Raw genomic sequence first — 26,060 nt, forward strand, 5'->3', positions numbered from 1 at the left:
CAAGAAGCTAGCAACTGATACAATTTGTCCCAGGTGTGGTGAAAGAGCTAAAACAATGGACCACTTATTTCGAGAATGCCCTGTTATAGTGGAAGCATGGACAGCATTGACATTACAGCATATTGTAAGGATACAAAACATGGACTTTGTACAGTGGCTTACCTGGGTGTTTAATCAGCTAACCCCTTGTCAATGCTGCCTTTTCTGCTGCGCAATCTGGGCCATATGGGGAGACCGAAATAAATGAATACATGAGAAAACAGTTAGTACTGTGAAGGATATTGCAAAGTTCATCAATAGTTACATAAATGAATTTAATGGTTTCGAAAAAAGAGAGTTAGAAAAAACAACAGAACCCAATAGATGGAGACACCCAACTGGCGAGTTCATAAAGATTAACTTCGACGGTGCTTACAATGAAGGTCAAAATTGTTCGACTTCAGGTATCGTGGCTCGAGATGCGGATGGGACAGTTCTTCTATCCTACTCCGAGATCCACCAAGGTATTGCCTCTGCATTTGTTGCTGAGGCCATAGCCTGTTGGAAAGTGGTACAAATTGAAATCGCAAAGGGATGGCAGTCAATCATAGTCAAAGGAGACTCACTCGCAATAATATAGAAATGCAACACAGAAGGTCAAGATCGGTCATTGATAGGAGCATATATATATGATATCAAACAGCAAATAAAGGAACCCATTAATATCACTTTCAAGCACATATTGAGATCTGCTAATAATATTGCACACATTTTGGCAACAGTAACTCTAAGAAGAAAGGAAGAAATATACCTGGAAAGGGCAGTCTCTGAGTACGCTGAAGAACAAATGAGACGGGAATGGGAGCATGAACCAGATTAGGGAGTTTCTCAGTGGAACAAAGAGAAGAAGAGGAAGCTTCAAAACAAAAGAAAATGAAACGTTCTAAGAGGAAAAAGCTTTCTGATGGAGTGAAATCGTCAAAAAAGAAATGAAATGATGGACTGATGGGATGACAGATTTCAGAGAACCTGATTGGGCATTGGTTCGACGCAATAAATGCTATTTTAGACTATTCTATTATAATATCTAGATTTTTTTTCTGGCCATTTGAATTCTTTAGGATCGGTTTTTCAATAATTTTGAATTGTGGGCTGGTTCGGATAATAAGCTTGTATTTAGACTTTGTAGTTTGGTTTATTTTTTAATAATATGAGCCCAATCTGGAATAGTTTCAAAAAAATAAAAATTACCTTAATCAAATTTCAAGGAAATGGTTCACCACTCCATTATCATTGCATTAAATATAGGTCAAATTATATTTAGTTTTTATATTCTATTTTGGTTGGTTTTAATTTTTATACTTTTAGAATTTTGAATTTCAGTTCTGATCAAACAACAACAATTATAATATCTAGATTTTTTTTCTGGCCATTTGAATTCTTTAGGATCGGTTTTTCAATAATTTTGAATTGTGGGCTGGTTCGGATAATAAGCTTGTATTTAGACTTTGTAATTTGGTTTATTTTTTAATAATATAAGCCCAATCAAATAGTTTCAAAAAATAAAATTACCTTAATCAAATTTCAAGGAAATGGTTCACCACTCCATTATCATTGCATTAAATATAGGTCAAATTATATTTAGTTTTTATATTCTATTTTGGCTGTTTTAATTTTTATACTTTTAGAATTTTGAATTTCAGTTCGATCAAACAACAACAATTAAATCTATTAAATTATATATTATTATTTATTAGTTTCATACCATGCATAAGTTGTGTATTTTGTCATTGTTCTCCAATTTGATCAATTTTAATTTATATATTTTTGAATTTTAAAATTTAAACTTAATAATTATTAAATCCAATTATTAAATTGACATGACTTTTTTGTGAGTATTATATGGTAATAACGAGTTAATTGATATTACACCTGTGCTATTTTGCAACATAAGAATTTGAAAATATTTAACAAATTTGGATATAAAAAAAAAGGAATAAAACCTATAAAGAGTAAAAAACTAAAATTGAAACTCACAGACAATACATATAGTGTGAGAGGGGAGAGATACGTTAAAAAACAAGGAAGGAAGTGTTGAACAACTTGAGTTGAGCACTGAGCAGTCACCAAATTCAAAGTTTTAAGAAACCTGAGATGATGATGAGGTTGAAAAGCCCACTTATATGCTCCCAAGAACTGAATACTTAATAGTGTAATCTGTGAATGGATTTATATGATCCCACAAGCCCAATAGTTCAAAAAATTTAAAGCCTCATTCTTTGATATAACTTTTCATTGCTCAAAACACTCTAGACTTATAATTAGGGATCAGCATATGATCGAATCGAAATAAAATTTTTTAAGTTAATTAAGTTAACGAATCTTATTTTATCATTCTAATTTGATTTAAAATTTTCTCGAATCGAGTCGAGTGAGATGGAATTTGAATCGAATCAAATATATTTGTTTGAGTTAAATGTCCTTATAACCACTGCCGCTCACCGTAATCAAATTTATTATTAACGTTTATCCTCTCATAATTTATTCATTAATATTTTATATTGTGTTAACTTTTTTCTTGCTTAATTGCTTCAATTATCTTCTTATTTTTGTCACTATTTATTTTGAAATTAAAACTATATTAAATATAAAAAAATATGATTTTTTAATAAAAGTTATATTAGAGATAAAATATGAAATTGATACCAATAAAATTTTTTAACACAAATATTTTATAACATCATCAATAATTCAAATTTAATAGAAATTGATAAATATTCAAGACGATTAAACAATTCAATAATATAAATAATACAAAATGTGACATTTAATTCAATAATATAAATAGTGAACATAAATTAAAAAATATTTTAGAGAGTTTTTAGGATTTGGGAAAATAAAAATTTAGGAGAAAAATAAAAGAATTTTAGGGGGCTGGGAGAAGGAAAATAAAATGATTTTATACTTAGTTTATTCGAATTATTTTAATTTGAAAATTTAACTTGAAATTTAAATTTGATTAATTTAATTAGAATTTTGTTTAATGAATAGAATAGAATTTTAATCATCCTTATCTACAATAATTCACTTATTTATTATGTCCAAATACAATAAATAGAGTGATGACCAAATAATAATAAGTAATAAAGTAGTTCTAAAACGACACGACTTACACGATTAAAATACTGAAGGAAAGCAAATAGAGGCAGGACCAAATATGAGTAGTGGATATAGGCAAAAGAATCCCCCACAGGATTCATTTGTGGACACAGTTCCCTGTCCCATCCACTACTTAACTAAGCCCTTCCTTCTACCACATGCTGATCTCCTCAATTCACTTGGAATCTTCCCCGAAACTAGCAATCTTTTATTTCTTTGATTAAAACAAGGCGACAAATTTCTTATTTTAATATTTTATTTATTCATTCATACATTTATTTAATCAGTGAACAAGAAATATGGACCACAGCATTTTCTGAATTATTCCAATAAAAAAATTGAATTATTGATCTATCCTTAGTTATTGTTCAATTACTTCAATACCCTTGTCAAAAATGATTTTCCAATAGGGTGTCCCAAAGCCCCTCTGCCTCTTTTTCTATCTTCTACCTATCATTCAGAAGAACAGACAGAATAAAGTAATTTTATCAAATCTAAATTGTTTTGATGGTTGGATCCATCATTTTGAAGAATCTAACCTTTCATTTTATTTTAGTTTAGTTTACTTGATCGTTTATACATAATTATTTTTTCTAAAAAGTATATTAAATTTATGAAAATGACTGTCAAGTTTTTTATTCATCTAAATAAATTTATACTTATTATTAATTGTTTCATTAAATTTAATGAATATTAAATTCTCATCTTGAATATGAAATAATCTTAAAACTTTTGATTAATGTTTCTTTTAATAAATCTATAAAATATAAAAATTAATCATTAAACTCACGAAACTCAAAATATTGAGCGAATTGATAGTCCCATTTTACTATTCCATTAAACGCATGAGTCAAATATTGAAATATATACTACATAATTATTTTATTAAAGTAAAAACTTTATAAACAGTGCTTCCAAATATTTTTAAAATTTATCATTTTTACTATAATTTAAAACACATAACATCATTTTAAAAAAATATAATAATCTAAAATATAAGTATAAGTGAAAAACAATGTTATATTAGAAAAAAAACGGATGAAGCATTTAATAAATAAAGATGTTAAAATGGGATTAAATCCCCATGTGTGTATTTCAATTAATATGTAGTAACCATATATAGATTTGGGACAAGACATAAGAGGGAGAGATTAGTAAATTGGGTGGGTAGCCACGGAAGACACGCGGGGATATTTCTCCACAGATGATAATGTATCCACCTCATCATATAGTGGACCCCGCCCCACCTGATATAACCCATATCCCTTCCATGCCACCCTGCTACTTCCTCTCCCTCGCATTATTAATTATTTGTCCCACTTTCCCTCCCCTTTCTAATCGCCATTTCTGCCACAACCTGAATTTTCAACTTACTACAAGGAAAAAAAAAAAAAAAGAGTCTAACAACCAAGGAAAAAATTGTAATCTTGAGATCTGATCGGAAGGTTGAGGACGAGAGAATGAGCTCTAAGAGGAAGGTGTTGCAGGGTAACACGACGAGGACGCGTGTAGGGAAGTACGAGCTTGGGAAAACCTTGGGCGAGGGGAGCTTTGCAAAGGTTAAGTTCGCTAAGAATGTTGAGACCGGCGAGTGCGTCGCCATTAAAATCCTCGACCGTGACCAAGTTCTCCGTCACCGAATGGTCGAACAGGTAAAAACTAAAAACTAAAAACTCCCCTCCCTTCAATCTCCTCCATGGTCCATGCACAAACAACACCAAAAACATTTAAGATAGATCTCGGCCGTCAATAAACATGGGTCTCACTTGTACTTATGATCAAAATTTTGTTGCAAGGTCGTTGGCTAATTTGTTGTGTTAAATCTTTGAAGCCTTAAGATTTTCAGTTTTGTATGGGGCAGATAAAAAGAGAAATATCAACAATGAAGCTTATCAAGCATCCCAATGTCATTAAAATATTTGAGGTAAATAAACGAATCCCTGTCATTAAGGCTGGTTCTGTTTAATTAGCATTGCTCATCAAATTATTTAATTCAGAGTTGTTTGTTTTCTAAATTCTAATGCATAGGTTATGGCAAGCAAGACAAGGATTTATATCGTCATCGAATTTGTTGATGGAGGCGAGCTTTTCGACAAAATTGTAAGGGAATTACCAATAATTTACTTACGGATATATTTATGGTGAAATGAACATGTGTAAATAAAATTGTAACCCTCAAGGAACCTTGTTCGATCTATACGTATATAAGTGTTAGATCGTCTTTTTCTAATTATACTGAGGGAAGGTAGTCGTTTATTGTGTATGAGGTGTGAAAATAATATTTGATATTTGTAGGCCAAGAACGGGAGACTAAAAGAGGATGAAGCAAGGAGCTATTTTCATCAGCTTATCAATGCTGTTGATTACTGCCACAGTAGAGGCGTCTACCATAGAGATTTGAAGGTTTTCAACTCTTTTTTTTCCCCCCATTAAGTTAACTGATCAATGAGTACTGTTTTCAAAAGTTTTTTTAGACACATATATTTAATAGTTAATTGCTATACGTTTGCAGCCAGAGAATCTTCTTCTGGACTCGTATGGTGTTCTTAAAATTTCAGATTTTGGATTGAGTGCATTCTCGCAGCAAGTTCGGGTAAGCTTGTATTGTTCAGTTATTGAATATAGAATAGGGTAGAGTAGGTCATTTTTCTTATGCCCGTTGACAAGGGTGCGTCTAACTCTCTTAATCAAACCCCTTTGAGTTGGTTGAAAAATATTTCTTTATTACTTTAATAAAGAAACTACATGCAATACATTTTTATTAAAATTTTAAAAAATATTTTATTAGTTATATACTTATACAATATATTGTATTTGATTGAGTTATCAGTTAAATTGAAAATAATTAAAACCCTTTTCAATTATAAAGTAATAAATATTATCTATAAAGTATTTTTAATTTATTATGATTTTCAAATTGCATCAAATTTATCAATTCAGTTAAACTCTCATTTGTTAATATGATTTTTTTTTCATTCGTATTGTTGATGTTTATTTTTAAAATATATTTCTACTACTGTTAGCAAATGCTAATTACCCATAGAAGACATTCTATGATATTTATTTAGAAGAGTAAAAATTATTGTTGATCCAACCTTATTTTAGTTAGTACCGTTGTTATAATAATGAAAAAAATGTGGGTTTAAGAGTATTTAATGGTGTAAATTTTAATTATTTAAGGGCTTGAGAGGCATGGATAGGGATTGAAATTGAATAAAAAAAGTAAAAATTATCAAAAAGAAAAGAGAAAAAACCCTCAAAATTCCAAAAATATCGCCCGCATGGCTAAAGAAATACACTCTTGAGCTTTGTTATACTTTTTCTAAGGGGACTATCTTTTTTACAGAGATGCCTAATAATTCTTTCATTTTAACAAAAAAAAAAAAAAAAGAAGAGTCTCGATGTAAAGGAAAATTTCCATATTAAAAAGGAGAGGAAAATATTAAGAAGATATGATGGAATTCATATGGCGAAACGAAAAAAATCCATTTATAAACCAATAATTTGTATGGGAAAATGGTTGAAACAGATGGTCAAGGCATTTAGTTGGCAGTAACATCTTATAAATGTTAACTATCAATAATGAAGGAAAAGAAAGAAAGCTCCATGTCTAGTAGTGTAATCTTTTATTTTCTTTGACACGTTGAAAATGTAGGAGGATGGGTTGCTTCACACTGCTTGCGGGACTCCAAATTATGTTGCTCCGGAGGTTTTCACTCATGAACTCATAGAAAATAATTAGCTGTATTGCTGCAACTCTTCTTTTTTTTTTTTTTTCCTTTTCATTCTGCTATCTGATATTTTTATTTTCAGGTGCTCAAAGATAAAGGTTATGATGGTACATCATCTGATATTTGGTCTTGCGGAGTTATTCTCTTTGTTCTCATGGCTGGTTATTTGCCTTTTGATGAGCCAAGCCTTATAGGCTTGTATAAGAAAGTAAGTACCCTCCAGATTTGGCTTGTCTTTTTAGATGAGAACTTCATTAAAATTGTTTGTACCTTGATAAATTTCAGATCTGGGAGGCTTCTTTCAGCTGTCCATCATGGTTTTCATCTGGTGCTAGGAATTTGATTAAGCGTATTCTTGATCCAAACCCTCTTACCGTAAGTTTCAATTCAATTCATCCTATGAAACTTTGTGATTACTTGCAATCTTTGATCTCAGTATAAGCTTTAACGCGTGCATTTTGGTTGAATTCTGCATGTTCTTCTTGGCAGCGTATAACTATTCCTGAAATTCTACAAGATGAATGGTTCAAGAAAGGGTACAAGCCACCAAAATTTGAGCAGGATGAGGATGTAAATCTTGATGACATAGATGCTGTCTTTAATGACTCAACTGTAAGACATTTTATATTCTGTCTGTTTTGTTGCTCTGGGAAAAGAGGTCCATTCTAACCAAAATCCCTTGCAAGCACTTTTGAATGTCGGCGGATCAACTTTTTTGTCCTGAACTTTTGAACATTGACCCTTTAAACTAGTTTTGTTGTTGTTGTGTGTCCATTGCTTTGGAAACTATGTAACCTAAATGAAAGATTAATAAGAGAATAAATTTCATCTAATGCTAATTATGGTTTTTTTGTTGTTCAGGAACACCTTGTAACAGAAAGGAAAGAGAAACCTGTGTCAATGAATGCTTTTGAGCTTATCTCTAGGTCACAGAGCTTTAGTCTTGACAAATTGTTTGAGAAGCAGTGTGTACGTAACTAAGATCCCTTTGGCTTTCCTTGTATGATATTGTGTTAATCGTAGAATTTGAACATTTCTCTCTGTCAAATATTTCTAGCCTTCATCTCCATTTTCCCTCCTATAATTATTAGAAAGTATTTCTTATCTAAGTGTGTATATATATTTTTTTCCCTTTCTGGTTTGAATTGAAACTGCAGGGTTCTGTGAAGCCAGAAACCAGTTTCGCTTCCCAACGCCCTCCTAATGAAATTCTGTCCAAAATTGAGGAAGCTGCAAAACCTCTGGGCTTTAATGTTCACAAGCGAAACTACAAGGTTTGCTTTATAAGTCGGGCAAGCTAAATTTCTTGCTTATTCAAAACATCTAGTTCAGATTCAACTCTCATGCGTTTGTTCTGCTGGTTTTGGCACAGATGAAGTTGAAAGGTGACAAAAGTGGGAGAAAGGGCCAGCTTTCTGTAGCTACAGAGGTATTGAATTTGTAGCCAGTCAGGCCCCTTTTTAAGTTCGGTTGAGCGCAATGAAAAATTTACTGTTTATTATCTAAATGAAAGCGCATTAGTTACATATTTCTTATTTAGAGACTACATCATTTTGGATAATGTTGCCATGGGATTAGCAAATAGCAATACTGGATTATGACGACCCAGATATTTTAGTCTGAAGCTTGGTATTGTACGAGGTTTAGCTTAGATAGCATTTTCTAAACTACCCTTCAAAGCATTTGAAGATGTTATTAAGATCTTTGATTATTCCATATCTGAGGAACATGTAAACCTAATTGCTCTTCGATCTCAGGTGTTTGAGGTGGCTCCCTCCTTACATATGGTGGAGCTTCGTAAAACTGGTGGTGACACATTGGAGTTTCACAAGGTACAGTTGCTTTTAATTTTAGCTTTGTTGGTGAGAAAATGTTTCAGTAATTCAGTTTAACAGGAATTTTTCTTCCATTTAAATTTGTCCCAATTGAGTTTATGTGCAGTAAATAATAATATGTTGAATATGTAAGTTAAACTCATATGCAAGTTGTTGTGTGAATGACAGTTCTATAAAAGTTTTTCGAGTGAACTGAAAGATATAGTGTGGAAATCGGGGGAAACTGCAGAAGCGTAAAGGTCATCTCTCTTGCTCCCTGCTTTATGTTATCATCGTACTGACTAATGAGCAAAATTTACTGACTTCTTGTAATTTGGTTGCGCAGGTCACAACAAAGCCTCGTGTATATACTGTTGGGAAGATGAGTGGACTAGATGCCCCAAAACGCGTGAGGCGCTTGGTTCATTGCCTTTTTTTAATTTCCTTTAGGGAGTAATCAAATCCATTGAAATTTTGCAAACATCTAGCCCAGCTATATTGCTGTTCATCAAATGGAGAAATGCTCTGTTTGTTGCTCTATTTCTGGAAGATATTCCCCTTTTTTATATTAAACTAGAAAGTTTTGGAAAACTAAAAGACCTCGGACATTAGTTCATAGTTAAGTGGTTCAAAACAAGGAAGCTTTTGCTATATGATGCACTTCGTTTCAGAAAAATAGAAAAGATTGAAGGGAAAGAACAGAGAGAGAAGTAGAGAAGAAGAAGATTCATTTAGCTATATGATGCACTTCGTTTCAGAAAAATAGAAAAGATTGAAGGGAAAGAACAGAGAGAGAAGTAGAGAAGAAGAAGATTCATTTAGCAATTTATCATAATTGTCTACTTACTCGCACCAACGCTAAAAATGGAAGAAAAATGGCAGTTACATGAACCGATTAGGGAAGCTGTTACACTACAACAATAATTCCCAAGCAAAAACTCACCCTTTTCACTAAAGAATTAAATGCACCGTTTCACCGAACACGGTTTACTAAAACGCAACTCATTACTAACCCACTTAACTAACTTGTTTTTGTCTTACTTTCCCCCAAAAAAAAAGATCCATGTCCTCAAGGATCTAAAGTAGGAAATATCTTTTGCAGTCCACTCCTTCAGCATGTCGGTGATTGCCCGATTCCGTTTCTTGACCATGTGCCTTTCTGGGATACGAGTAGACTTTTTAAGCAGAGCCCTATTAGTACCAACTACTGGAAGAATAGATTGCACAAGAGTTTTCCCAACTCGAGGGTAGTTGGAACCTATACGCCACCTTCCCTACCTTGGCCTTAATGGCAAAAGGACCAAAGTACTTAGGAGATAGCTTTTGGTTCAACACTTTTCTGACAGTATGCTACATTTATGGCTGCAAATTGAGATACACGAACTCACCTACTTGGAACTCTTTCTCACTTCTATTTTGATTTGCTAATTGTTTCATCTGTCCTGAGCCTTCTAAGATGAAACTGGAGTAGCCTGTCCTGAGCCTTCTAAGATGAAACTGGAGTAGCCTTCTTGCAATTTCTCTTTGCTGTAAGCTCCTATCAACACTATCGACTGATGATGCACCAGCCAAGTAAGGCAAATGCTGAGGAGGGGCCTGCCCATATAAGGCCTCGTATGGTGTAATTTGGATTGCTAAGTGAAAAGTGGAATTGTACCACCACTCACCAAGAGGTAACCATGACATCCAATCTCCTGGTTTCTCACCAGTCATGTATCACAGATAACTTTTCAGGCACCTTATAATACCCTTTATCCAACTTGATCGTCGGGTCCAAGTCATAAGATGCTATGATTATTGTTGGAGCAACTACGAGCAATCATACACCATTCAACCATTTAAATATGTAAATAAGCATTAAATACATTCACAACATGTCCCATAATCATTTTTGGGTCTCACACGAGTTCATGAAAGTTCTTTTACTAACTCAAATATGAATTAGGACCAAAACGTAATATTTTTAAAATTCTTGGACCGACAACACGACGACCTCAAAGCTTTCTCGTCACGGCGTCGTCATCTCAGTGAGTTACGTCACGACGACATGTATGTCCTTTGTAGGTCAAGTCCTTAAGTTTTTGGTAGAATTAAAAAGATAAAACTTTCACTAGAAATAATAATGTGTTGAAGGATTTGTTGATTTTGATTTCTTTAGAAAATGAGTTTATCTCTCCTCAACAATTGTAAAATTTTATTTTGACCTCTTAAAAAGTTTTTTTTTCAATTTCGGCTCGAGTTTCAATTTTGGTGCATCCTTGCTTCCATCATTTGTTTTTCTTTCTAATTTTACCTCTTGTTTTACAAATTGTCCAAGGTGAATTCAAAAATTATTTTAGGAGCCGAAATTAAATTATGTATTTTATGCTTTTTAACGGGAGAATAACAAATCAGATTTTTCATTCTGATTTTAGTGTTTTTAGTTTTATTTGAATTTTTTCAAGAGGAAAAGGCTAAAAATGAGAAGGAAAAATCTAATTTATCATTCTCTTATTGGAAAGAGATAAGTATAATGTGGAATCACATATTCATATAATTCTTCTTCCAGCATAAATGGCAATAAAACGTCAAATTCGTTGTTGGGTTTCATCATCAAGACATCCCTCTCTACCACGTAAAAGTAACCTTTCATTCAATTGAATTCCAAGTTATTTTCACTTTGAGTTGCAGGTGTTTTTGTTGCTTTCTCGTCAGTCAATCAAATACTTTGAAACTAACGTATAGGTTGCCATTTATTTTTCTTCTCCAATTTCCCAAGTGCCTTGAATGTTATTAAAAGAAAACAACAAGCAATTTAAACCAAATTTGTAGAAGCTTGAATTTTGGTTATTGACACCAAAATTTTAAACCACCAAGAATTGATACACAACTTAAAAAATTATGATTATATAATCGAATTTCATTTATAATTAAATTATTTTTATGATATAAAGATAAATATATTATATTTTTAAAATAGTGGAAGTTTTTTATATGAAAAGTTATTTTTCAAAAAAATATATAAGAGTTATTCATTTTACTTAATTTTTAGAATTATTTTGTAAAATATTTTGAAATTTAAGCAATTAATATTGGGTTAGTATTTAGTATACTAACAATGTACTTTTTATATTCTATAAAACAGTTTTAAAATTGTCTAAATGTCTCTTTTTAATATTTATTTTTAAATATTATACTACACTCATATAAGATATTTGTCAACTTGGTGAATCACATGGAGCGGTCAAGGATGACATTGCATAGATTTGGGAATACATCAAGTAGCTCCCTGTGGTATGAGCTGGCTTATATGTAGGCTAAGGGGAGGGTGTGGCAGATTGCATTCGGGTCAGGTTTTAAGTGTAACAATGCTGTTTGGAGAGCTCTTAGGTCGACTCCCATGGGTGAGTATCCGGTGAAGGCTCCTCTTGCTTGATATCTCCGATTTCTATTCATCACTCTCTTGTAATTTATTTTCTTTTTTGGTTCATATCTGTTGTAATTTCTTATTGTTGGAGAATCATATTTGACTCAGTAATTTGATGGGTAGTTGAAAGAACCATGATACTTGCATTTTCTTTTCAATTTTGAAATGAAGCAAAGATTAAATCACTATCAAATGTTTCATTTCAATTTTTCTTTATATTATTAATTTCTTGACTTGAAGACATTTAAAAACTATTCTTTTAACAAAAAAGTAATGCGTATTGCTATTATTTTTATTTGGTTTAATATTTTATATAAATTTTATAAAATACTAATAATTTAAATTCAATATAAACACACCTCTCAAATTTTTTTGTTTTTATATTATTAATTTCTTGACTAAGTGTGTCGCCATCCTTATATTTTCCAAATACATTAGTTTAATAATAATATTCATTAATTACATTTATGTTCTTTTTATATTATCTTCACTGTTTTTGCACGCAAAGTAAAATTAAAGTAAATATTGACTCATTGGTTATCTAATGTTTAACTAATATCAAAAGGTATTACGTGGTCGGATCATAAATGAACTTAAACGTGTCCTTACTCTAATAAAAAATGGGCAAATCAATTGAAAAACTAATATGTTGTTTATCAAGTCTAATTTGGGGAGATGTTTTGTTTTGGCAATTAGAACGGGTGACTCCAAAAGATAGAGACATGAATGTGACTGACTGGACTGACAGTACATTTGACAGGATCCAAGTAGAATAGATCCTAGATTCATTTATGAATTTATTCAATTGTGACGCTTTTAGTGTGACGTATATTAATCATTGGTTGATGATGGACTATGTATGCATTGCTAGAATGCTTTAATGTAAGTAAAAATTTGAGTTCAAATAGATAATGAACTGAAAATTGGTGCATTAAATATATGACTTCTATAGTATGCATCATTCATAATTGTGAAATTCATAGCTCAATTAATGGGTAAATGATATTCCCTCATCGACATTACATGATAAATGAAAAGTAAACATGGCTACTGATTGTTTTCCTTTGTAATAAATGACTTTGTTACTATGTGATGGTAATTGACTTTTTATGAAGGATGATGTAATGATTACTATGAGGTAAAATAATATCATATTGGGAGAATAAATTTATCTTAAAAAGATTAAGGATATCCTGTGAGAGTAACATACTTATAATATGGTCATTGGACGAGCATTGATTGAATACCTTTCGTAATGATATGTAACTGGGGAGAACTTAATAATGATACTATAGTAGAATGATTTTGTGGTTAAGCAAGTTTATATTTAATAGACGAAAATATGAAACTTAATTATAAATTGTTTGAGCCATAATTAAATATGTTCAATTGATCCCTCTGCTAGCATGTTGAAACCATAAATGAATTGCATGTAGAACGAAAGGATCAAAAATGGATAAAAATTATGAAAGTTAGAGAAATGAGTCACGTTCACAACAGAATGTACTTTCTTACTAAGTATAGAAATGATTTAGGAACTAATTTAAGTTTTTCAATTATTATTTAATCAATTAAATAATTGAAGTTTGAAAATTGAAATTAAATTAATTAATCATTATGAACTCGTTGAATATGAAAATTAAATATATTTCTTCATATATTCTTTTACGGTAAAGTTGTCATGACTTTAATGGAATTAGAATTGGGTTGAGAAAATTATTTGATTAGAAAATAATTTATCTAATTAAATTAATTAAGTAAATAATGTTTATTTTGAGAAATAGAAAACATTTATTTGGTTGTATTAAATTATAAAGTGTTTGGTTAAAATTCCAATAAACAATATAATTGAATCTAATACAAGAGAGACCTAAATCTCCCTATAAAAGGGGCGACATCTCTAGTATTATTTACTAGGGTGTGCTGTTCACCCCATTCTACTTAGAGTAGACTATTGTTTTTTATTAAATAAATATTATTTGTATTTTACTAATTCGACCAAGATTTTCTCTCTCCATATAAATATATGTACTAGTAGAGTTATTTACACGAGTTTGAGATATTGTTATTCTACCAAAAAGTTGTAAAAAATTATTTTCTAAGAACAAATCCTATTTTTTTAGGAATTACAATTCTACTGGGTTTTATTGAGAGACAATTACTTTCCAACTAAAAGTAATAAATCATTTCTGGTTCTGTGTTTGGTTCGTGATTGTTTGAGACTACACTCGCAATAATTTGTGGTACGAGAATAGTAGAAAAGATTATTCGGTTGGAAGCCTATAACATCTAGGATCCGTCTTGCACAAAGCCCATGTATTTTTCAAAAAAAAAATTGTTATAAATATCACAAACCGACTCGATTTAAAAAAAAAAATTGTGACCGAAAATCGTTTTCTAAGTTAGATTTTTCCAAAAGGTTGCTCACTTTATCCCTTAACAATGTGATTTAAGAGTTTGATCCCTACTTATGGAAATGAAGCACATTTCATGATCAGCCATTTATTTTATTGTAAAGCACCCGTAACTAGAGATTAATTTGACAATAATTTTAATAATAATTAATTTATTGTTTTATATATTATATAAATAAATATGGATAAGAAGACTAATAAAGTCTATTTCTAATTGATTTATGGTGCGTTATAAGATTGAAAATTTTAAAACGTTTTGGTTTGCTTTAAAAATAGAAATCATTTTGCAAATATTTTTAACTAATTTTAATTCTTTAAGACTCTTTGTATTATTATAAAAAACATAAAGAGTAATAAAGACTATTTAGGCATTGACAGTAATTTTAGTAATAATTAATGTTTCATTCACAATATTAATTAGGTATAGTATTATTTAGTCTTTAGCTAATATAAATTAGTAATAAAATACAATTCCAATAAAAAATTTCAATTTATTTTAAATAAAAATTAGAATAAATTTATATTATAGAATTTAAAGTGATATTAAAGAAAAGTACATATATGCATTAGAAAATATGTAAGATGTTAAAAATTTGAATTGATCCGTCGTCGTATTTAAGACACTGTTTTAATGGTTATCCTGATCTTTACTTATGGTGTTCCCGAAGTATATGCTTTTTAGCCTCTACCTACCTCACTAAATTCACCCCATTTGTGGATTAGCTCCCAAATCTTTTTTCTTTTTCTTTCTTTTGGCTGAGAAAGAAAATCGTAAAAAAGATCATACATAAAGAAAGAGGAAGAAGAAGAATTATGTGGGCTACGTCTCTCGCTGCTTCCTTACCTTACTTGCCTGCCCCCATACCCATACATACCAGGTATCCTTTTCCCCTCAACGTGCGTTTACCTCGTCACCCAGCCGCCTCCAACCAAGATGATGGAAAGGAAATAAGTGGGTCCGACGTGCTATGGGCTCTGCAGAGAGCAGCCGCCCACAAGAAGAAAGCCAACCGAAAGAAGACGGGTTCAGCATCATTACCCGAAGCCACCCAAAGACTGGAGGATACCATCGATTACACTAATGTCAAGCCCTTGCAGATAAGGACTGAGTGGAGCCTTAAGCTGGATGAGCTGGAAAAGCGTCTTCACGTGCTCCAACAGGAAGGCACCACTTAAATTAAGCATCTCCTTCTTTTGTGATAACCGATATGTTTGATTTTTACCTGGAAACACAATTCAAGTGTACGCAAAATTGCATAATTTTCTGCTCATCTTTTTCTTTGTTAAGACAAGCTTAAGAAATTTGCTCATTGATCATCATTTTGGATTCTGCTACTTACCATGTTCCTTTTGGTTTTTAATCAGCTATATTCTCGGAGTTCGATTGGGAGGAAAATACATCTTCAATACACGTCATTCTTTCGTTACAGCAGCAACAACAATAACAATTTCACTGCACGTTGCTGCACCTGTTCCGCTGTTTATCAGGTCTAGATCGTGAAATCAATTCAGTTCCTCCTCGCAAGCTTTCCCTCACCCATAAAAAGGTGTACCTTCTATTGAGTTTTGCCATCTAAAACAATACTTTTTATCTATGTTTAGTCCTGATGGTCTTACCCACTTACTTGGATATGTTGAGAAGACAAGATGGTAGAAGACCAATAATAATAATAATCATAATAATAATAATAATAATAAATGAAAAGACGAAGGCTGCACCAAAAAAGTTGCGTTGAGAGTTACCCAAAACCAATCCAGATAGGTCATATCCACGAAACAGAGGAAACTACAAGGAATCCACTTCAAACATGGAATACGGAGTGGAGCCTGTATATAGCCCTTGAGAGTTAAAAGCAAAACCCAACTTTTGTTTCCTGCTATGTAACAATAAAGCAATCCACCAAGTACAACTAAACTTGTCGAACAATATAATTTCAACTACCTCTCCGACAGACCTTTTTAAGTTTTTTATATGATGCTCCAAATTTCCCCATTCCAACATTGTTTTCACTCTCTAATTTCGTTTTATAATCCATGATTTTGGGTGGTATGGAGGCAGTGAACGAGAGAGATAAGAGGGTGGTTAAAGAGTCCCCTTCACCATTCCTCCAACTACATCTGTCTCCTGTTTCCCAGCAAAAGCGCTACCTGATGTCCACACTCCCACAAACTAATAGGGTCTGTACCTTCTACTGCGGTTGCCTTCAACACCTCCACTATTTCCACCTCGCCCTGCTCCTCCTCCCGGGCCATTGCCCCGATCAACTCTTCGAGGACGTGGGGTTGGCATCTGCACTCCTGGCTGTTGGCTGCCCAAATTCCACAACAGCAAAAGCAATTGTTGAAAATATATTGTCAACTGAGGAAAATATTATAATTTAACCAAAACAAGGTGACTTACAGGACATATCCTATTCGGCCATCTGGTAGAACCATGGGCACCATAGCCATATTTGTAGGCATTGGGCCTCTTCCATATATTACTGGCTGTTAATGTGCATGATTATAAATTAGTTTTACCAATACGAGAACTGCATCTAAGAAAAATAAAAATACACAAATCAACCTGAGTACCTGCTGAAAACTAGTGGCAACACCAAATCCAGCACTTGGAGAGCCATATGTAGTTCCAGTAAAACCACCATACCCAGGATGTTGAAGGTGGTTTGGATTAAGCCCAGCAATGTAAGGGTATGCTGCATCAGTTTTCTTATCAGCCTGAGGTTTGGCAAGGACAACTTCCAAGACTTGGCCTACAGTCATGTCAGTCAAAATATTTTTAGGGGAAAGGCATCTAACAAATTTTCTAATGCCATATCTCATAGACAACCACACAAAGGGATCTCTTTACAAGTCAAAATTAGAAATAAGTTGATCTAAAATAAACCAAGTCTAAGCAAATCCTGATAAAAAATAAGTCCATTTAGATACAATCAACTCTAAGCAAATCCTACAATTGGAGTTAGTTTTTCCAGATATATTTCATGAGGTGATAACTTACAAGGACATTCCTCTGAGGTTATTAGATCAAGAATAAATTAACTGCTTATGTTCTTCAGAAACCTCAATATATGCATAAAAGAACAATTATCTCAGCAGTCTCAAAATTAGTTCACTGAAAATTGATTACTGAAGAAAAATGCACATGCAATATGAGCATGATAAGATGTAAATTTCTAAAAGAACTAAGACACAAGTACAGCAGGACACAACAATAAGAATATTTTTTATGCATCTTTTTTATATAAGTATTATTTTTCATTCACATACAGTTAATTCTTCACAAAACTTTCTTATCATTAAATTTCTGTTACAACCAAATAAGGTTTAAAATTCAACTAATAAAAGGCAACAGTTTAAACCGAGAGAACAAATATTTGATCCAAAGTAAGGACCAAATTATCTCAATCCATATGTACAAGCTAGCATGTGGTACAACATGTTACAGAGCTTATAAAAGTGGAGCTTTTACATCAGAAAATAACTTTCAAAAAGCTAAGAGAGGTAAAAGTGGATAAGATGTTTAGAGACAAAGCAAAGAATGCAGGAACTTCTATGCAACTACGGACAGAGAAAGAAAAAACTGAATGCCGAAGACACATATCCAACACCGATATGCATAAGTAAATGGCATGTTGGCCACAAAGTTGATTACATGCAGAAGATAGCACTACTTTTTTCCCTTAAAATAATTTGAAGACAGCTTGAATAATTTAAGCAGCAGCCACACCAATCAAAGCAATAATTTTGTTTTCAGAAAGAGTACAAGTATTGCAAGGGAAAATTACCATCTATTTCATACTTCTCTGTATCTTTGACAGCTTTCAAAGCACTTGATCTTTCGGCATAATGTATAAACCCAAAATCCCGCTTACCAGCCTTGCCAGGTGGCATAACCACTTTTGTTACTTCCCCATGGCGCTGAAATATTTCCTTTAGTTTCTCTGTAGAAGTGTTATCGGGAATGTTTTTGACATATAGAGCCTTCACCTGTTAGTTTCATAACATGAAATTAGAACTTCGCTTGGTGGTATAAATAAAACAGGAGGTTGCATACATCCAACTATTAGCATCTGGCAATTAATAATCCAAACAGGAGGTTCCTCCCCCCCCCCCCAAACAAAACCAACAAACCCAGTAGTGGTTCCCTCAAGATGGCACTTCAAAATGAATTTGAAAAATAGAATTACCTGCGAAGCAGCAGAATGATCAGGTGAACTCTTTGGATCAGCCCATGTGACAGTAGGGTTGTTGCCATCCAGCTTAAAATTTGCACTCGCCATTTTCTGCCTTGAATAATCAGCGCAGGCATTGTTGTAGTACAAGACAAAAGCAAAACCGCGATTTCGGTTTGCATTCAGAGGATCCTGCAATTCGCAAATCGAAATGGTAAAGGGATTTCCCAATGTTCACACTTTTATAAGATAAAAACATCATCTAGTTCAAATTTTCACCTTTATTAGTTCTATATTTTCAACTCCGGGTCCAACACTCTCAATGGCTTTTCTGAAGTCATCCTCAGTCAAGCTCTTTGGAATATTACCGATAAATAATCTGTTCTTAGTTTCAGAGAAAGAACACCTTATAGTTTTACCCTGCAGAAATTATTACATATATTGAAAAAGAAAACCAAACTACATTGTTAAAAGAAGCAATGAAGGCAATAAATTGCATCAGCAAGCAAACTAAAGCAACCAAAATTACCCTGAACTCTTTGCTGTGCAGCTCATCAACAGCCTTTTCAGCAACCTCTTTTGTTTTGAATGCCACAAAAGCGTAGCCCTTGCTTTCACCAGATTCTTTATCTTTTATCAACCTAATCTGCAAAATAACTTACTATTAAAAGTGAAAAGCCAAAATTACCCAAGGGGGGGAAGAGCTTGAAAATCACAATCACGAAGTTGCAACCTCAAATATTTCTCCTATTGCTTCACAAAGTTCCCTCAAGTCTTCTTCTGAGGTATCCTTCGGAAGCCCTCCAATGAAAACCTCAGAACCATTAGGAGGCAAGGCAAGAAGTTGAGCATGCTTTTCTTTTTCTTCCTCACTAATAGAGGCTGTGGGCTTTTCTTCATCTTCCACATACTCTGTTTCAATGTGGCTTCTCTCTACTTCCAATGATTGATCTTTTCCATCCATCCCAGATTTTGAATCCTCAAATTCCTCTTCATCATTTTCTTCCCCATTTTCATCACCACCACTATCCACTCCGTCTTCATCTACATGTTCTTCAACATCATCATCCTCTTCCTCCATGTAATTGTCATCAAGATCCACCCTCTCATCAACTTCTGCATTCTCCGCCATGTATGGTCCCTTTTCAGATTATTCAAACACAGCAAATGAAACCTTATTATATATCTGTACTTCACAAAAAAAAAAAAAAAGGTCCAAGTGCATAGCAGTAGTAAATGAACATCCATAACATTCAAAATTATCCTGGTCCAAGAATGAAAAAAAGAAGTAAAAAGGAATAGCAAATAAACAGCTGGAGAAAACAGCGCAAAAGAAGATAGGAAGGAAGGAAGGAAGGAAAGAACAAAGATGAAATTTTTTTATTGCTAAGCAACCAAATAGAGCTCAACTGGTACTACAATAAATTTGAAGAGTAAAGGGAAACAAATTGCTTCAGTAATTCCAAAAGCGAATAGAAATCAAACAAACAAACAAACCAACCAACCAATCAATAATAAAGTAGCAACTGGGTATCTATTTGTATAAATATTAACTGAAATTTAAACAAGGGCTAAACAGTGTGCTAAAAGGAAAACCAATCCCTAATTCACATAACCCATAAAACCCAGAAACAAATTAAAGAAAGCTGAAATTCAATGCCACGAACGTCAATCCTACTTAAGAAAAGCTTACAACTTTACATTTTCCCTTAAATCCGCATTCAAACGATAACAAATTTAAACAATAAACTATAAGCAAATAAATGGCAACGAGAAAATAGATGTAAATGCGACAAATCCAAACAAGATGAAAGAAAAAAACAGATATTAGGGCAGTCAAAAGGACCATAAAAAAAGAAAAAGAAAAAGAAAAAAATACTAAAGAATACAAAATAAAGGAGAGTGAAATTGGGGCTTACCTTACCACTTAATAAATTTATCGGCTTTATAAGCTAAAATTTGATGGGTTTTTTCTCTCTTGGATAATTGAAAATTTGAATCCAAAATCCAACAAAGAAGCAGGATATTCAGCTACAAGGAAAAATTTTTGGATATTGCATCAGAAATCATAAGACATGAATAGTACCTAATTTGAAATTATGGTTATTTTTGTTTTTTTCTGGGGGAAATGGCGATTGAAAAACATAGGTTGAAAGTTTTTGTGCGGTACTTTTTCTTTCGGGGGGGGGGGGGGGGGGGTTTCGCCGGTGGGTATCGTTTTGTGAGTTTTATTATCCGACAGAGCCTAATGAGCAGCGTGGATTCTTTGTTCCAGAACAACCCTAATTGGAAGAGTGTAAGGATACGGTGCGGTTTCGATATTACTGCTAAAGTAAGATAAGCCAATCACTTTTGCCATGTAACTAGGGTAGGGTAAGGTTAGGCTGCGGTTCTGATTTTACTGCTTCTGTGGGATTTAGGAATCAATTTTAGAAACGTCGTTGACAATTTGACATGTGGGTATTTTGCTGATTTTGTCAAACTAAATTTCCGAACCACACTTAACTGAGCTGGACCATTTTATTATACTATTAATAAACAATTAACCTTTTGCAATAAGCAACCGGTCTTGACCATGGGAATGAGAGAAACGTGTAACCACTTCCATTTTTTGTTGGGCTTCTTCGGTTGCTACTCACAAAAGCGAATCGAGCTCTTGCTCGGCGAAACTGCCCTTGGGTAAAGAGTTTGTGATGGTGCAGCTCGATTTGTTTGACCAATAGCAAAAATGCATTTCAATCGGGAAGCTCCATAAGCTTCCTGGCTTCTTCTTTTAATTGGTATGATTGGAACGATTCACACGTACATATTGTGTAACGTAGAAATGCAACAAATTCAATGAGTGCTTCATTCACCGTCACTGATTCATCATTTCTACATCTCAACGTGCAATGCCAATGAAGGCGGTCAACAACCCCCCAAACCCCTTTTACTTTAAATCGATTCCATTGATCTTTATGAATCTGTGAAAGATAAAAAAAGTCTGCTGGCAGATATGCAATGGCATAACTCATGGCACATGCTCTTTTTCAACTCCTCGTCTTCATCATTGTGGTGAGGCTGCTTGCTACTTTTATGGACTGTCAGGCTCCTTTTTTTGGTGGGGGCCATTCACTACAAGGAAGCTAGATGCTGCTGTTGTAGATATCTTATAATTTTGTATATATTTACTTGATTCTGGATTAAAATTAGGTTCCTGAGTTGTGATAGTCAACTGTTTAAGAATTCCAAAGTCATCAACGAAATGATTTCCTTATACGAAGATAAGGAGAGACAGAGGGGAACAAAAACTGAAAAATTTACCAATAACTTCCAACTCATTTATCTACAATTTTTATTCAAGATGGTCATTACATTTACCTCCTTTGTAGCTTCAGTCTCTAACTAAAACTGGTGAAGAGAAAAAAATAACGAAAAAAAAAAAGAAATTAAATAAAAAACCACACACTTTGATCAGTCAAACCTCTATAAAAGTTAAAAACTGGGGAAAGCAAACTAGGAAAAGAAGCTACACAGTGGCTAAACTGATTCTAAAATTAAAACTGAAGACAAGGATCACCTCAACCACCTTCTAAGATCACTAGTTGAAGATGGGGAGATTTCACCGCCAAGGCTTTCAGTATAGCAAGAAGAATAGTTAGACTGTTGTTCGAATCCAAAATGTAAACCAGTTACACTCTTAAAACTTGGACTCCTCAAATTATGGCCATAACCTCCATAACCCATCCCCACACCACACGCCTCTGGGACCGGAAACGATAGCCGTTTCCTTGCTGAACCATTTCTGTCCCTCTCTGGTGTAGATGGTCTTTGCCTTGGTGCACTTTGAGACCTGATTCTAGCCTTTGCAGACTCAGTTGCTGCCATGTAATTAGGCAATGTAGCAGCATTGTTGCCACTACTGCTAGCATGAGTACCAACCCTACCAGTGTAATGGTAATTGGACCTTAAGCTTGGTGTTTGAGATGAAACTGAGCTTCTATCTCCTCTAACACAACGAGGGCTCGATGACCGAACTTGAATGGACCGGGCTTTGGATGGAGAGGGTGTAATAGGAGAGTGGTGCATCGGTGCGTTCTGTTGAGCTCTATGTAGAGGTGAACTAGGCCTTTGGTTTTGGGGTCCGTGCTGGTGATATTGGTTTGAATTTGTTCTTTTATAAGTAGCTGCTAAATATGAGTAAGGCTGGGATGTATCTATTTCAACAGTTTTAACAGAATCTCTATGATCAGTTGAAGCTCTTCCTCTGTTGTCCCACGGCTTAGCAGGGGTCCGACGGTCAAGCCATTTCGGTCTACCATCGACCTCATCCTCATCACCCATCGATGGGCTCCTACGAGCTCTCCTCATCTATTTGCAAAAGAAGGAACCAGTTAGGTTAAGGGAATCAGTAGAACAAAACAGAGGAAGTAATTAAGATACGGGTTAAGAGCAAAAGGATAAACCTGTTGAGATAAAGCTTGAGATAAGTTCTGTTCACGCTTCAGAGCAGCTTCTTTCCTGTGTTCTAACATAGCTTTAACTTCCTCAATTGTGTGTGGCCTTTCATCCCAATCATCTGCAATGCTACTTCCTTCTCTTGACTGAAAAGTACAAACGTGCCATGGAAACACTATTAGTCCCAATATACCAAACACCGCGCAACTTAATCCTGCTTACAACACTATTGCTTTTCAAAGCTTAAATCATGATTTCTTTGCATAACTCTTCAAACAGAACCTTGATTTGACTGAAATATCATCATTGCTTGAAAAGAACAATTCTTTCAGCAGCTAACAAAAACAACTTACCACTAGTGATCTTCTGTCTGAAATGTCTTGAAGATACCGTGATTCCAATACGCTATTGGTATCGCTAAAAGCGGATTTTCTGCTTCCATCATGCGAAAGCCTCACTCTTTGATCAAGAACCCGAGCCTGCACTCTAACCAGAGCTTGCATGCACCTGAGTGTCAACTTGGCTTGCTTTCTCACATTGTGACCTCTTACCAAAGCTTGCAATTTCACTAATCCTTTCAGTGCACGAAGAGCTCTCCTTGCCTTCACAATCACAGATTCAATTTTTCTCATCAGTACGCAGAAAAACATTGATGAAATCCTAAATCTAAAAGTACGAATGATAAACACAGATTTCCTGCAGCTACTAGATTTTTGTACCAGGTAGCCTCTAAAAGTGGTCTGAATAACAATGGCAGCAAGGTGGTGCTCTCTAGCATAATTTGAAGGTCTAGTTGGGCGAGCCACTTGTACCACTGCTGCACCCTCGGTTGCTGCCATAGGAATATCATACCTTTGCTCTGCGGCCGTTGCGGTTGCACCATCTGATGCTGCACCTGCACCATTACGACCTGTAGCCTTCACTGGTGTTTTTTGCTGATGAATCACCGGTTCTTGAATTGTGGGTTTCCTGAAGATCCACCTTCGCTTCTCTCTCTTCTACCAAAACCAGTAACAGATCAAGAATTATATTTACTGTAAAAGATTCAACTTCATTTATTATTATTATTATTTTTGTTTTGTTTTCTTCTGTTTTCATGTATAGAAATGAATGAAGAGTTCATTGATACTATAATACAAACCTTGTCTTCATCCTCATCTTGGTGGTCAGGTTCATCCTTTCTTCTGTTACTTCTCTTATCATGACCGTCTTTAGTCGGAGATCTAAAAGCCCTTTTCACAGCAGTCAACCAGGAAGTCCCTCCTTTCTTCCCCATCAAAAAAGGTATGGTTAAATTACAAAGGGGTGCATTTACAGCTAAAAAAGAAAGGCAGAAACAGGCAGGACTGTAAATATAAACATGAATAATGAGGGGAATTATGGATTGTTTGTTTGAATAGAATGACAGTGGTCACTTCTTTTAACTGCCATAGGAAGACAGTGAGGAACAGATAAATTTAATGATATATGTTATTTGCCCAACAGCGAGGGAAACAACCAAGCCACCAGCCAACAGCTTTAGATTCATTCATTCTATATATCTACAGTCTATCTAATCTAAAGCTTGATCTTGTATTTGTTTGTTTTTTAATAGTGGGCATGGGAAGACATCGACGGTGGGGGTGTCAGAATGTAGTACGTAAACAACTTTTACATGTTAATAAATGAAATAAATATTAAAACTGGGTGTCAAAAATATAAATATAATAATGGATTAATTGAAGGAGAACGTGAGAAACAGGGTGTAATGGACGTGGTGTGGTGGTGGAGGTGGTGCGATATCGAGATACGTTGAAAGCCGCATTAGAAAATTAGGAATAGTAAAAAAAGATAAAAACTATAAATAAACAAAGGAAAGCACGTTGAGTTTGCACATAAATCGGAGCCAAAGGCTTCTTTTCTTTCAAGCATTCATTTTTAAAAATAAAAATAAAAATCATTACTTGAAAGAGCAACCTTTTGAGTTTATTATTATTATTAATTTTCGCACCTCTTTCCTTCTTTCATTCTACTTGACTTAGAGAATTTTAAAAAAATAAAAATAATAACAACTGGACACCTCTCGTGGTTTCACGTGATATGAGCTGAGCAAGCAGTGAATAAGTGGAATAGGAGGGTGGATAGAGTAGGGTGGAAAGGTTGGGTGGTCCAATTTTCTTTGCTTTAATCGATACCCACTTCCTTATTAATAGTAATGATACCATAATATACTGCCTAAAATTAATTTAATTAATACATGGAAATTGACATTAAGAGGAATCGGCAATTTAATTACGTGGTCCAATGTGGAGTATGTTTATGATTACGATAGTTGCCAGCTTTCGGTGTTAAACTGCTAATCTGCCACCCGTCGGATCTTACAGAGTATGCCAAAGATAAAGGCTGCGCACACTCTTTAGTCTTTATTCATTCAGAATGGTTGCTACAACACAACTTTTATTTCTTTGGGTTGAATTGGTGCTTCATCGATCAAGGTAGGTAGCATAAAAGCTTGAGGGGTGATGGGCTCAGCCTCAAAGGAGCAAGAGCTTCACAACTCTTGAGCTTTTGTGGCCCAATTTCAGAGCGTTGTAACATCTTTAGTTTTTCATTCTGTATGAAGGGAGTGAACCCAAATTTATCTAAATTTGTTGGGTTTTCACAGGCAACTAACTGATCCTCAAAATAGTCCAGGGTTTGGAATGTTGAATCTCAACTAAGCTCAATGGGCCAACAGCCTTCTTTCATTGCCACATCATCATTCACAAGTATCAAATTTTAGATTGAAATTTGAATTTTTTTATAAACTCTATCAGTAACGTGATCACCAATAATTTTTTTATTTGATACAAACTTCTTTATAGAAATATTTGATGATTTCTTTTGTCCAAAAAAAGAAATGAAGTGCGTTAAGATTTCAAAATTTTTAATTACAGAAAATGAAAAGTTTTGCCTTTTGAAAAGGG

The 26,060-nt window shown here is 33.9% G+C and overlaps 4 protein-coding genes across 7 annotated transcripts; 2 read left to right on the forward strand and 2 right to left on the reverse strand.

The window, feature by feature from the left end:
* Positions 1-4,381: 4,381 nt before the first annotated feature.
* Positions 4,382-9,280, forward strand: LOC108474033 (CBL-interacting serine/threonine-protein kinase 9-like). Of its 3 annotated transcripts, none has more exons than XM_017775907.2 (15): positions 4,382-4,790; positions 4,985-5,062; positions 5,167-5,238; positions 5,434-5,541; positions 5,651-5,731; positions 6,794-6,847; positions 6,952-7,077; positions 7,155-7,244; positions 7,359-7,481; positions 7,731-7,838; positions 8,027-8,143; positions 8,242-8,298; positions 8,627-8,701; positions 8,873-8,943; positions 9,030-9,280. In XM_017775907.2, exons 1-14 carry the CDS (start codon positions 4,599-4,601, stop codon positions 8,939-8,941), a joined length of 1,350 nt encoding a protein of 449 aa, XP_017631396.2. In that variant the 5' UTR covers positions 4,382-4,598; the 3' UTR covers positions 8,942-8,943; positions 9,030-9,280. The 3 variants fall into 3 exon arrangements, with proteins under 3 accessions (XP_017631396.2, XP_017631397.2, XP_052877494.1); XM_017775908.2 differs by having other exon boundaries at positions 5,000-5,062; XM_053021534.1 differs by having other exon boundaries at positions 4,650-4,790; positions 4,970-5,062.
* Positions 9,281-15,150: 5,870 nt separating this feature from the next.
* On the forward strand, positions 15,151-15,823 carry LOC108473760 (uncharacterized). The gene has a single exon (XM_017775499.2). It carries the CDS (start codon positions 15,317-15,319, stop codon positions 15,677-15,679), a length of 363 nt encoding a protein of 120 aa, XP_017630988.1. The 5' UTR covers positions 15,151-15,316; the 3' UTR covers positions 15,680-15,823.
* Positions 15,824-16,217: 394 nt separating this feature from the next.
* LOC108473759 (heterogeneous nuclear ribonucleoprotein Q) lies at positions 16,218-21,185 on the reverse strand. Of its 2 annotated transcripts, none has more exons than XM_017775497.2 (9): positions 20,603-21,185; positions 19,412-19,819; positions 19,208-19,324; positions 18,958-19,098; positions 18,694-18,870; positions 18,292-18,493; positions 17,078-17,256; positions 16,905-16,990; positions 16,218-16,812 (listed from the first exon to the last, which is right to left on the reverse strand). In XM_017775497.2, exons 2-9 carry the CDS (start codon positions 19,808-19,810, stop codon positions 16,674-16,676), a joined length of 1,440 nt encoding a protein of 479 aa, XP_017630986.1. In that variant the 5' UTR covers positions 19,811-19,819; positions 20,603-21,185; the 3' UTR covers positions 16,218-16,673. The 2 variants fall into 2 exon arrangements, with proteins under 2 accessions (XP_017630986.1, XP_017630987.1); XM_017775498.2 differs by having other exon boundaries at positions 20,598-21,184.
* A 791-nt stretch (positions 21,186-21,976) lies between these two features.
* On the reverse strand, positions 21,977-24,838 carry LOC108470913 (protein IQ-DOMAIN 17-like). Its single transcript, XM_017772437.2, has 5 exons — positions 24,257-24,838; positions 23,835-24,113; positions 23,469-23,717; positions 23,124-23,261; positions 21,977-23,028 (listed from the first exon to the last, which is right to left on the reverse strand). The coding sequence occupies exons 1-5, from the start codon at positions 24,389-24,391 to the stop codon at positions 22,234-22,236; spliced, it is 1,596 nt and encodes a 531-aa protein (XP_017627926.1). The 5' UTR covers positions 24,392-24,838; the 3' UTR covers positions 21,977-22,233.
* Between the last annotated feature and the right edge of the window lie 1,222 nt (positions 24,839-26,060).

This window comes from Gossypium arboreum, chromosome 11, assembly GCF_025698485.1.
Source record: "Gossypium arboreum isolate Shixiya-1 chromosome 11, ASM2569848v2, whole genome shotgun sequence".
NCBI classification, from domain to species: Eukaryota; Viridiplantae; Streptophyta; class Magnoliopsida; order Malvales; family Malvaceae; genus Gossypium; species Gossypium arboreum.

What these genes read in the sequence shown, in the direction of transcription:
- LOC108474033 (XM_017775907.2), top strand. Translation starts at nt 4,599, where the DNA reads ATGAGCTCTAAGAGGAAGGTGTTGCAGGGTAACACGACGAGGACGCGT. An exon ending in ATGTCATTAAAATATTTGAG is followed by an intron (nt 5,063 to 5,166) that starts GTAAATAAACGA and finishes TCTAATGCATAG; the next exon opens with GTTATGGCAAGCAAGACAAG. An exon ending in AGCTTTCTGTAGCTACAGAG is followed by an intron (nt 8,299 to 8,626) that starts GTATTGAATTTG and finishes CTTCGATCTCAG; the next exon opens with GTGTTTGAGGTGGCTCCCTC.
- LOC108473760 (XM_017775499.2), top strand. Translation starts at nt 15,317, where the DNA reads ATGTGGGCTACGTCTCTCGCTGCTTCCTTACCTTACTTGCCTGCCCCC.
- LOC108473759 (XM_017775497.2), bottom strand. Translation starts at nt 19,810, where the DNA reads ATGGCGGAGAATGCAGAAGTTGATGAGAGGGTGGATCTTGATGACAAT. An exon ending in AAAATATAGAACTAATAAAG is followed by an intron (nt 18,871 to 18,957) that starts GTGAAAATTTGA and finishes TGCGAATTGCAG; the next exon opens with GATCCTCTGAATGCAAACCG. An exon ending in GGCCGAATAGGATATGTCCT is followed by an intron (nt 16,813 to 16,904) that starts GTAAGTCACCTT and finishes GAATTTGGGCAG; the next exon opens with CCAACAGCCAGGAGTGCAGA.
- LOC108470913 (XM_017772437.2), bottom strand. Translation starts at nt 24,391, where the DNA reads ATGGGGAAGAAAGGAGGGACTTCCTGGTTGACTGCTGTGAAAAGGGCT. An exon ending in AAGATGAGGATGAAGACAAG is followed by an intron (nt 24,114 to 24,256) that starts GTTTGTATTATA and finishes TGGTTTTGGTAG; the next exon opens with AAGAGAGAGAAGCGAAGGTG. An exon ending in CAGACAGAAGATCACTAGTG is followed by an intron (nt 23,262 to 23,468) that starts GTAAGTTGTTTT and finishes TGTACTTTTCAG; the next exon opens with TCAAGAGAAGGAAGTAGCAT.